The following is a 12,767-nucleotide window of genomic DNA, read 5'->3' on the forward strand; positions in this document are numbered from 1 at the left end:
ACACCATCTAAACCAGGAAATCCTGGGACTCCAGTTGGGCCCTAAAAACAGATGATATGAAAAAACAGAGTTGCTGAGGTCATTAAATCTTAAAAATAAGGAAAACCAAGAATATGTGATACTATATAGCAAGAAACAAAAACCATTCATGTTTGAAATATGAATCAAAAGCTGTAACTGTCAGAAATAAAGATCTCCAAAAAACTTATATGGGCTTAGCAGAGAACTAGTGCCAATAGCTAAACATGTGACAGATGGTGCAGTACAGGACAAATGTCTAACACTCATACTCATTCATTCTCCTAAGATTATAAAATCACAGACAAGGGGAAGTTGCCTGTAACTTATAAACTAAATCTATACATAATTTCACAATCCTGCTCCTGTTCTGATATTACCAGCAGCACGATTTTTATTTACAGCACCTACATTTTCAGGTGTGTCAGTTACTGACATTAGTGACTTCAGTCATCCTCTGAGATCAGTGGAATTAGGCCATTAAAACTAATATACAGTACCAAGAGCACAGGGATTGTACAACTGTGAAAGATATGAATCTGGACTACAATTTATACCCTTAAGTGGTAATAAAATTCTGTTTAGTGCAGCACTTTTAAAAGCACCAAAAGCTCCCTCCAGCTCCACAATTCTTCCACAAACCTATTTGACATTAAGGAGAATGACATGGTAAGTAACAATCAGAGACTGAGTCTGTTTAATATTATTTTATGTCTTCTGACAATTCTAATTTTGCAATCCACAGCAAAAAACTGAAATATTTTTTCAAGTATGCTGTAATTAATTTCAGTGAGAATTCTCTATCACTGGTCAACATTACACCTTAAAGAGCAGTCTGTGGTGTTTCCTACCTTATCACCTTTTTCTCCAGCTGGCCCAGGCTGCCCATTCTCACCTCTCTGTCCTTTTTCCCCTGGCAGACCAGCTGGTCCTGTGGATCCCAAGGACCCAATTGGCCCTTGAGCTCCCAGCTCACCAGGTTGACCCTGAAAAGAGCCCAAAGAAGTGAATGAATATGCTGTAAACCTTGCAGCAGGCAGCAATTCAGAGATGACTATGGCTAAAACAAGGCTTACAATGTATAAACACTCATGATTCAGAACAGGCTGCTGTACAGCCTGCAGAACTGTGCCATGCATTACATGCCACAGGAACATGACCTTCAAATTTAACAACTTATTCAAGGTGATCATTTCTTTTCACCTTCATCAGGTCTCCAAGACTACCTGGCTGAGATGCCTGGGATAAACTGCAAGTCTTCCTGGCTCTACCAATGTAAGTATCACCTTTTGCAAGCCTAAGACTCCACTGGGTGTTGTATTTTCCCACCAGAGAAATGAGAAATTTTACATAAAGGGACTTCATACCCAATTAGAGCAAATCAAGGGAGTTCTCTCTTTCTTTAAGTTAAGATATGACAATAAGTTTTCCTAGCTCATGTCTTCCATCATCACTCTCAGATCTTAATGCCTTATTTAAAAGTTCTCAAGTTTACTGTAGGAAAAAATGATAAGTTATTACCCAACATATTTACAAAAAATTATCAGTTTTAATAGATTGTGATAAAATGGTTTTGGAGGTTGCAGAATGCCATTTATCTATAAATGGCTCTAAATTGAGTATCTGTACCTATATTACCATACAGACTATCTCCATGGAATTCCAAGGTAATTGGAATAAGTTGGTATAATAACTTTTCCAAGGTAATATATATGTTCTTTATTTATTCTTTACTTCCCATGCCAACTGAATTTTTTGGTATATAGCATTGGTGTGGATTTGTTTCAGATTTGTTGCAGGTTTTGTTCTGTGCTACTAAAAAGCTACACAGTCATAGATTCAAACTGCTGAATAAAGCAAGCTTTCTAATCACATGTGAGACTTCATGTAGACTTCACATGTGAGTTGTCTACATTTCCACCCTACAAAATCTAAATGTTTATAGGTCTTTATTTCTCTTACTCATCTTTTTCATTCTGTATCATTATCTTTGTTTACCTATAACTTGTTCTGTTTTCAAACTGAAGTGCTTCAATTTCAGAATTCATCAATCAGTGATACCATATTATTAAAAATGAGAATAAAATGGGATCCATGCATTCCTGAGAAAACTATAAGGTTTTAGGACCACTTGAGGGCAGTAAAAGATATTTCAGTATCCACAGAAATAACAGACCATATGTTTATTTCTATGAATGGATTGAACCAAAAAAAAATGACAGAAATGAAAGATGATTTTAAGCAGATATGTAACTTCAGGAAGCAAAAGAACTGAATGCTCGTTTTTCAGTGCAAACATTTCAGCAGACTGAATCTGTCTGAACAAAATCTTACCTTGTGAATTGCAAGCAGGGACCTACACTTCTTTTTCTTTTTATTTATTTTCTATTTTTCTTTTAAAATCAGTGTGATTTGACACTTGGAAATGAAGAGATGTATGGCATCCATCATTCAATCAAATCAGCAAAGAAAGAGAGGAGGTAATTTACTACATGTTTGCACAGGAACATACTATAGGTTTATACCATAGTGGAAGCAAGACTAGGTGACCACTGGCCCTTAAGCTATGAATAGGAACTTAGTCCAGAGGCTGGAAAAAGAAGTCCTACACTTAGAAATAAGGACTACCTGAAAAAAGTATCCTCATACAACTCAGGTTCCATTTATCTTTACTGTATCATCTCATGTCAACCCTGATCCTGCTTCCGGTGAAGTCACTGGCAAAAACTCCAGGGCAGACTTGGCATGTTGTCTTCACTAACAGTTACAGTTTTCTTGATACCATAATTTGAGGAGTGTCAAATATTATGCAAATTAGAGGCTACTCGTATTAAAAGCTCATGATTCTGCATCCTTGTTAACAGTGAATGGACAGTCAGGATTCTGGGTGTTTAATTTGAGCATTTGCTTGCATGAACAGTTGCAGCCTGTCTACTGGCAGTGCCTTGCACATCCTCTGTCAGAAAACTGAATTTACTCATTGAAGTACTTTTAAAGCAGCTATTACGCCCTTTAAATATTTGATTAAAAAAAAAGACTTGACAACCATTTTAAGTAAAGAATAATTTTCAGTATAAGTGAAACGAATGACCCTAATAATATAATAAAATACAACTGTTTGAAGCCCTAACTCTACCTGAAGTGGTACAGTTTTTTTAGTACTCTGAAGTAGCTACTACCATGCACAATGCAACACTCATCAGCAGGAAAAAAAGCATAAGATGTTTATCAGTAATGTTCTAAAACCTTTGTCTTATTGCATTTTATTAACAACAGTTTTTGGCAGCAACTTCAATATTTTCAATGTATAGTGTACATGCTCTGCAATCAAGTGTTGAAAATTTTTAAATCATGTTTTACCCTTTGGGTAGTTAAAGAAAAATTATTTTCATTGCACTCAGATAAAAACTGAGACACTATATGCATTCTATGGTAATTATCTATCATAATTAACCAACAACCACTTCCAGGACATGTAGTCCTTTAGATTGATAAAATGTCTTCGTTTGTTGCTGCCCTGTGAATTTAATTGACTCCATTATGTCTTCAGTAGAAGGCAGTGAAGTCATAAAACAGAGGCACTGAATCCCAAATTCACAATAGGTTTGGCAGCTGATACAACTTTAGCATGCCATGTGAAGCTGGTGGATTGTCTCTCTTTCTTTCAGCTCAAAGACTAATAATGACTGGGAGCTTTGTTAAGACCAAACTGATACCATGTCATAACATCTATTATCACATCTATTATTTGTGCCCATCCAATGTGACTACACAGCATTACAGTCTCAGGACAGCTGTACAAATAAAGAGGATGAAGGTAGTCATGCTCATGTGGAAATGACAAATTAGCTCAGTTAAAATGAACAGAATATTATGCCTGCTCTGCCATCTGATGCCAATAAATTCCTTTAGGATTTCAATGCCTTGTTAATTGTCTAGGTCAGGAACTACCCATGCCAAGACTACGGTCTGTTATTTTAGCATATCCTGGGCTTGACCTGCAGTAAGAAATTGACTTTTGGCAAAACAAGGCTATATTTTTTTTTAATTAAGTATGCTTCCTAAAACTAAGACTGCAAATACTTCAGAATCATGCAATGAAACATTTAATACTGTTTGGAAAAGGCAGTGGCCAAGGTTATCTGGAATTACTTTTTTCGGATGCCTAAGACTGAAGAGCACCTGATTTTTAAAGTGCCCTGAGACTTAACTGTCTGAAAGCACAATGTTTTAAAGGAGTCTTAATTGGAAATTAAAAAAAAAATGGTTCATGCTATTTAGAGTGAATTGTCTCTTGCTTCTCATTATCAATACAGTCAAAAGAAGCTCTGTTTTCTCCTTCAGTTAGGATAGTACCCTAAGTTACAGGCTATGGAGACATACCAGTGATATGGGAAATGCACTTACCTCTGTTCATAAGGGCAAAAATGAAAATGCCCATCAACTCCACACAGTCAGATTGTAGACAAATAATACAACACCCCTTTTCATTGTGCATGGGACTCTGGCTTGTAGCCAGCCTTTCTCATTCCAGCAGTAGCAGGACAGAGAAAGGGAGCAAAGTAAAGCAGGCTGTGGGCAAGAGAGGAGAGCTCACAACCGTGTTTGCAGACAGATGTTTTCTTTGTGGTTTGCTTAGTGAGGTGGGGGCATCTGCTGCTCCTCTAAGCTCCACCCCTGTCCTCTCCCCTTTCCAAAGAGTGTATCTACCACAAGGCAAAGCCACAGCTTCCAGGGTTTGGAGGGGCGTCTATTCTGGGAAGATTTCACTCCTCACTGTAGTGAGGCCCTGTGTAGGACTGGGACCAAACCCATTTTTATTGTAAGTCAAGGCTCCATAAAAAAACTCCTCTTCTAAATATGAACCTGATAAAGATGAGATAAACCTGAGAAATCACACAACTTGGCATTAAATCCACTCTCTTGTCGTTAATAGAGCAAAATAGATCATTTATTTTTCATAGTCAGATTTTGAGCCAATTAAATGAAATGGTAACTCTTAGAGCTTGACTTTCCATAGAATCATAGAATGGTTTGGGTTGGAAGGGACCATAAAGATCTCGATCCAACCCCCCTACGGGGGGGACACCTTTCACTAGCACAGGTTTCTCAAAGCCCCATCTGGCCTGGCTTTGAACACTTTCAAGGGTGGGGCATTCACCACCCCTCACAGTAAAGAATTTCTTCCCAATATCTCATCTAAACCTACCCTCTTTCAATTTGAAGCCATTCCCCCTTGTCCTGTCACTACATGCTCTTGTACATTGTCTCTCTCCATCTTTCTTGTAAAAGCATGTGAACTATGCTGCAAACTACTGGAAATTTTGGTGACTTTTTATCATACCTTTCCATGGTCTAATATGCTACAGGAACATAATAACTGATGATGCAGCATAGTATTCACAGTGATACTTCACAGAAGCACAACAAATCACTGTGAAGTGCTGAAAACATTCTTCACAGTGTACTTTGTTTTGTGTTTTAATACTCTGAGACTATGAAAAGAAAAACTATCCAATAAGCCAGTGGGTGTCACTATTGTGTTAAATAAACTCTGAACAAATGATAATTTGGCACTGAAACTCTGTTCATAGTTGAAAGCAGAGAGCTACAAATAGAGCATTGTAGACCACGAATAATTAACATCAGATTAGCTAATAAAATAAAATGGAGTTTTGCTCTGACCAATTTTATTGAAACAAGACACTGATTGGCAAATTTTGATTTATTCCAGTCTATAAAAAAAAAAAAAAAGAATGATTTTGTAGAGTTTTATCTTGCCTGATGTGGAAAATCTTGGCAATCTGCAGCAATTGAGAAAAACACTATTCTGCAGCAATTGAGAAAAACACTATTCTTAGTATGGTGGGACAGGGGAACCAAAAGTATTAAGGAAAGAAAGATGCTCAAGAATAAAAGGAGAGATAATATAACAAGATCAAAACTTCTGAGAAATTTGGAAAAATGTCTAATATGAAAAATGCTAATTTACAGATGCTGTAGCTGGACACAGAACAACCTCAAAGGAACCTTACAGTGAGGGGACTGGAGTGACTGTGTTCCTATTCCACATTCTGGTAAGTGGGCTCCATTGCCTACCGGTTCAAATCAAATCCTGACTTCTGGAACCAGAGAACTGCCTACTGCTCTGTCTAGTAACAAAAACTCTGTGCTCTGCTTCAGGTACAGATTTAGGGGTCTCATTTCTCTTGGCCTGTTTTCTATGGTTCTCAGTGAATGTAAGTGAAATGCAATAGAAATACTACAGAAATGTATAACTGGTCTCAGGAATCTTCTATTTTAAAACTTACCATAGGTAACATACTGGGAAAAAAAGATCAAGTATGAGGCAAATAGTGGGAGAAACCTGGATTTCCTTATATGCTAGTGTCTATACATCTCTGATAGTGGATTCAATTAAGAGCACGCATTTCAGATCAAATAGATGGATTTTACATAATTATTTCCCAAGTGTACAACTTGAAAATTCAAATACAAGTACTGGATATTTCACGTGAATTACAGACTGACACTGCATACTGATAAGCAAAAAAGTGTGATTTAATAAATGCCTCTTACTCCCCAAAACAGACAGAATTTGCACAGTTTCCCAGTTAGTGCCTTTTAAGTAATCAGAGAGCCCACAGGACCTACCAGGGAACTTTGACACTCCCAAGATCTGCTGGGGAGATGTTCCAAGAGAAGTGATGCCAGAGGACTGACCCACTGCACAGGTGCATTTCCCCATTCTTACCCCACTGACTGCAGTGACTGAAAGCAGCTGACTTTCTAACTTACCTGTGACAGCCAACTGACTCAGCATCTCTTGTGGGTGCTTACTCCTTATATCTGAAAGGCCAGAAAGTGTGAGACCTCCCTCTTAGATTTGTTTGCTACGTTCTCCCCTACACTAGGACAAAAATAACCCTCACGCTTCATCTGCAAAAGAACGAACATTGGTCCTGCTGAGTTATATTTATTATTCACTTTGATCCAGGCATTTCACATGATCTCATAGAAGCCAGATCAGGTTGGGTCATGAATAGATGCTTACTTTCTAAATCTACTTAACGCTATAAACAAAGCCAAAGGAATTGAATGGGATCAAACTCCGGGGTCGGCACAGGACACGTTTACAATTGGTCAGCGCTAACTGCAAACATTTTTTTAACTATCTAAATTCTGTTAGAGCAGCCAGCATTTTTGGAAGCCTGTGATACAACACAGCAGGAGTTATCTAGGAAACAGCTTCCCAAGAGGAGGGAATAGTGGAAAGGTTTCACTGTATCTTTAACAAAAAATTAAATCACAACTTCATGGCATACCAAAAAGAAAGAGGAGAAAAAGAATCTAAAACAACGAAGTTGCTGTTTGCCTCCAATTAAAAACATTGACTGCTGCTGCCTACTGGAAGACCATACATCTTAACTGGGAAAAAAGAGGCAGGAATCCCAGTTGTCCCAAGCTGGCACTCAAAATCAAGTAGAACATTTACTGGTGGATATACTTTCACTAATGATGTTTTGCTCTCATGTATCTGTTCTACAGTTCTTTAATGAATAGATATAATAGCACACAGTATGCACAAAGCAATTTAGTAATACATTTTAATGGTGTCCTATGGAAGAAAGAGTCCTTTTGAGTTGTGACATGAGATCAAAAGGTAAATAGTATAATGTAAAAGTAACTCCAACAAGACTGTAATTCCAGTTAAACAGAAATCAAAATTTCATTGTGATGTGGACAACTGTAATGATATACTACTAGCAGTAGTGAATAGAATGTTTTCAGATAGTGATTTCTTGCTAATGAGTAGGAGTGCAAACCTGTTTATAGCAGAGAGTTATCTCAGTTGAGAGAATAAAAAAATGACAGGTACACAAGCTCTCGTAAAAACCAACAGAGCAAACGATGCATAATTATACTGAGTTTATATAAATATTAAATGGAAGTTCAGCTACTTGCTTCTACTTTTCTTCCAACTTGCCCAATTTCAATACATTGAAGTATGGCCATGGCAGTTTCCTCTTCTTACTCCCATGGTCATCCTTTCTCTAGCTAAAATCTGAATTATCTTGTCCACTTACAATGAAGGAGGCTTTCAGTGTTGAAATTTAAAATATTTTCAAATGGGCAACTAGAAGGAAAAGTCTTAATTCCAAAAGTTCCAAAATTTTAGGCTTATATGCTGTACAATGTCAGAGGTCTTCAGTGATCATTTATTTCTTACACTTTGAAGACAGGATTGAGGAAGGTGCAAAACTCGGAGGATCCAGCCTGGGAGCAGGACTCAGACAGAAAAGTAGATAAAGCAGATGTTTTGCATTCTAGGAAGCTAACAATAAGATAAAAAAAATCTTTTATTTTGTAATGGGTAGTCTCCACAAAAGCTAGGAAAGCAAAATTACTGTGTCAGAGTGTAAAGGCAGAACACAGCAAAGTTTAGAAATCAAAAGAATTGTATGCTGAAAAAAAACTTATGTAATCCTATAGAAAACTGTTCATCACCATAGATTAGCATATGTTCAACAATCTATCTGAAGTGGTGTTTAGTTAAGCCATATTTTATGTAGGGTCTGAAAAATACTTCTATTTCTTGCATATGGATTAATAGAAATGATTGCATACAATATAAATTCTTGTTACATTGCAGAGGTTTTATCCATTACCAAGTAGTGTACATGTACAACATTACCAAGCAGTGTACATGTACAACATTATTTCAGAGCTGTTTCAAAAAAGGGTACAATTCTCAGACTTATATTTGTATAATGACATTGAGTTTATTTTGAAATGTTTATTACAATTCTATTTGGCACTGAGGTCCAGATCCTTGGAATTATTTAGAAAACTAACTGCCAATGTATGAATCATAGTCCAGTTTACCTGTGATGGGGAGGACAGCTTAGGAAAGAGCCACAACAACTGCAGGGAGTATTTATTATTGATTCATTATGGGCATGTAATTCAGAACTTCCAGGCTCCGGAGAGAGAACCAGAATCAAGGAATTGCATCTAATTTCAAAGTCAGTTGTTTTTTAATGGCACTTCAGATCAGGTTTTTGGTATCCAGAATAGTCTATACAGTAGTGCTGAGAGACACTGCAATGGCAGTAGTCAAAACACTTTTCCTGGGATGCCCTTTTGTTAACACAATGTTACAGAGATGTACCCACCCTAGGCCTCTATTATTAAAACCCTACCCTATGGGGGACTTTCATATAGACATAATCCTGGAGGATTAGGATAGGATCCAAGGACACCAGGGCAGTGATCATGACACAGCAAAGTGTGCAGCCAACAGCAGAAGCACAGGAAGGAAAAGGTGTGTCTTGCTTTTCTGGCCACACAGGTTGCCAACAAACAAATGGGGTGTGCAGCTCTTCTAAAATTGATCCACCATGTTCAAGCTTTCTAAACCTAAACTTGAACATTAGTACTTTGATAGAAAACAGTTTCCATCACTGACAATTTTTCAGTTGATCACTGATCAGGACATGTATATATATATGTTTTTTCCTCATAAAATGTTTAAATTGTTTGCTATCACTATGTAGTTGTGTATTTTGAGAAAGAACAGCCAAGATTAACTAGTCATCACTGGACCACATTTCAATTAACAATCAGAAGCATGCACAGTTACTAAGTTTAGCATATAATATGGAAATGCCTTGGCTTTATTCAATGTTTTATAATTCTTTAGAAGACAAAGACAGTTTGGATTTTTTTTATACTTAGTATATTAAGTGAGTAAAATAAAAAGTCTGCAAGCTTTTCCAGAGTCACCTAGCCCAAATAAGAAATAATTAAGTTCTCATAAAACTAGTGAATGGCATAGACATTCTCTTTTAACCAACCTCTTAGTAGAAAACAAGCAGAGATTTCTACACAACATATATTAGGAATTACATCTGTCTAAGTACTAGATTGATCTCAGAGTCCTTAACTGAATAAAAAGATATCATGATTATTACAAACAAACTTCTTTACAACAATATTAACTTTCTTTGATGATAGCTGTACTTCATACCATTCAGAGAATTATGCTAGTTTGCTATAGTCAGATGTGTCTATGTCTGAATATTGATTTATGTCAACTATTGATTTTCAAGAACAGCAATGTGCACAAAATGAATGGTATTTTAAACAGTAACTATCATTAGCTCTAAGCATCACTTACCCTTGATCCTTTTTCTGGAAAGCACCGACAAACTGAACAATCCTGTCCCCCACATGGGTCAATATATGCATATCCTCCCTAAAAATTAAAAGTTTATGGATTTATCAATACACAACAGAAAACAATCWCTTCATMAAWWWTKKCMAMYKGRMMWWWTWRSYWAWTWRRWSRWTTTYMARRSMAAAAAAWTTGKCTATCCTTGTGTACTCACAGGGTAATTTCCTTCTGATGCAGAAACAGCATAGCAGCAAACATCTGAATATTGTGTAGATCTTCAGCTTGACACATATGAGACTTATCTAATGCTTCCTTTACAGAATGCACACATCAATACTATATTTAAAATCCTCCTAACTTTCTTGGACCTCTCATCAGCATAAACATGCTGGCAAGGTAGAAGCAATAAATAAAAGCTTGTTACTGTTGCTGTAGAAGCTGAAAGAAATTAACTATTAGTTATATTACATAAAGCTAAATATTACAACCAAATACAATTTAGGCGACAGGTTGCACCTAGAAAGAAATTTTAAGAGAGTCAGAATTTAAGTTGTAATAATGTGAAATTTGTAACCCATCACATTATGTCAGGAGTTTGTTTAACTATAAAGAAATTACAAAAGGCAAAACAAGCTGAAGGAGCAAGAAGCTCACTCAGCAATAAAGCCTTGTATTTAATTATTGTCTATTAAATGAAACAAGAAGTATGTGCATGGTGTAATTATGCATCCTCTACTATTAAATTACTTATTTCTTTTGTTAAAAGTGTCTATCATTGTCCTCTTAATAGCAAAGATGTGCTTACTTTGTTTCATCAGGTTGCAATGAGGAAAGAAAGCATATTCAAGGATAAACTAAAACACAATAAAATGTAAATTCCATAGATTTATTGTGTGGTAAGTGAACACCATTTCATAATTCTTTTCTATTCCCCAAAATGTAGTAACAAACATATACCAATTACACACACCATATGCACTTATAAGCTCACATAGGTGGTTGGAATGTTCACTAAATAACATTATTTTTTCAGCAAAACTGTGTAAATTATCAAAGACTTCAAAAAGGATAACAAGGGTTAAAAGATTTAAGAATAATGTAGGTAAACAAATAAATAGTGATAACAAAAATATTTGCTCAGTGTGGATTTTCATTATTATCAAGCTCAACATTGTTTTGTTACTTGTTTTAATACCCGACAGAACACTATAAGTTCATACTTCAACATTTCAAGGAGAAAACACTGACAAATATTAGATAAGGAGGAAAAATTCTGTTCCTTCTATCTAAAACATTTTTAGAATATCTGGAACTCCCAAACCTCAGAACAAGAGGGTATGATGGTCTCTCTCACAGACTAATTCTCTGTCACACACTGGATTTCCCATGAAATTACTAATCTACTCCACACTAGTCTCTCACCTAGTTATTAAAAACTTGCCTCTCCTGGAATGTCAATGGAATGCAAGTTTCCCATAACATGTAAGCTGTTACCCTTTGTTCTAATTGAACACATCTATTTTTAAAAAATATTTCCACTTTCAACAGTTCAACTAAACAGGGATGACTTTGGGAATAAAAAAAAATAAAAAAAAGGTGCTTTAAAATATTTGAAAGGGTTAAATATAATGGACTTGAAAGAAATTTCAGCGATGGCATTACAAACATGAGGTTAATATGAAGGCCAGTACAGAGAGGAAAAATAAATATATTGTATGTGAAATTTTGGCTTCAGAGAGATGGAAATTACCAGGGAAGCCAGTTTAAGATCTAGGCTAACATACAGAGCAGAGCTTGAAAGCTAGAGAGACATGTGCCATAATGCAGAGCCATCAAAGAGACTTTATGAGGAAGGAGAGAGACAGTGCACAAGAGAGGTTTTTATACATGCAGCTTTCCAAAAGCATCTAAAGATTCCAGAATTAGGATCTAGGAGAATCCAGAGGAGAAAATGACAAAATAGTTAAGCTGAGCAACAGGCACAGAAAGGAAAGTTAAAACTGCAGAAATACTGAAAGGAAAATTAGTTTTCCCAGAGAACTACAGGTCATCTTGGTGTATATAGTGTTACTTCTTTGAACTGCACCATCCTACCTCTCACCTGTCTAAAGTAAACATCAATGTCACTTACCCCAGCGATTTCTTGTGCTGCAAAAACAATCAGCAGCCACCTGATTTAAAAGAAGAAGAAAACAAAATTAAAACTAAACTTGCAGCATCGAACCCTCATGAAAATTCAGCCTCTAGAAAGTGAGAAGTGTGTACACATGGTTAAGTCCTGTTTGGGGTGATTATATAGTATTTTTATAAAGGGTACACACCATCAAGGAATGGTCAGCACATGGTACATATCTTTGTGAGATTGAGGACAGGCAGGCATGAATAAGGCTGTGTAAAAGTCCTTGTAACTCCCTTTTGTAACCTCTTTCTAACCCCATAATTACAGGGTGACAGAGAGGAACCACTCCAGACAGACTTCTCCATGGACACCATGAGATGAAGACTGAGCAGAGATGGAGGTGATCTGCATCTGCCCCAAAGTGAGTTTGCTGCTACTGTTTTCTTTTGCTGG

The 12,767-nt window shown here is 36.4% G+C and overlaps 1 protein-coding gene across 1 annotated transcript in view; it reads right to left on the reverse strand.

Moving 5' to 3' along the window:
* COL4A4 (collagen type IV alpha 4 chain) overlaps nucleotides 1-12,366 on the reverse strand; it is a gene marked incomplete at its 5' end in the record, with an annotated part of 59,661 nt that extends 47,295 nt beyond the window's left edge. The window contains 4 exons of the mRNA XM_029958029.1: nucleotides 2-41; nucleotides 870-1,004; nucleotides 10,199-10,276; nucleotides 12,297-12,366. Of these exons, the coding sequence (XP_029813889.1) occupies nucleotides 2-41; nucleotides 870-1,004; nucleotides 10,199-10,276; nucleotides 12,297-12,366 (323 nt within the window). The remainder of the gene's footprint in view (nucleotide 1; nucleotides 42-869; nucleotides 1,005-10,198; nucleotides 10,277-12,296) is intronic.
* Between the last annotated feature and the right edge of the window lie 401 nt (nucleotides 12,367-12,767).

Source organism: Manacus vitellinus, unplaced genomic scaffold (assembly GCF_001715985.3).
Source record: "Manacus vitellinus isolate BGI_N305 unplaced genomic scaffold, ASM171598v3 scaffold_137_pilon, whole genome shotgun sequence".
Classification (NCBI taxonomy): Eukaryota; Metazoa; Chordata; class Aves; order Passeriformes; family Pipridae; genus Manacus; species Manacus vitellinus.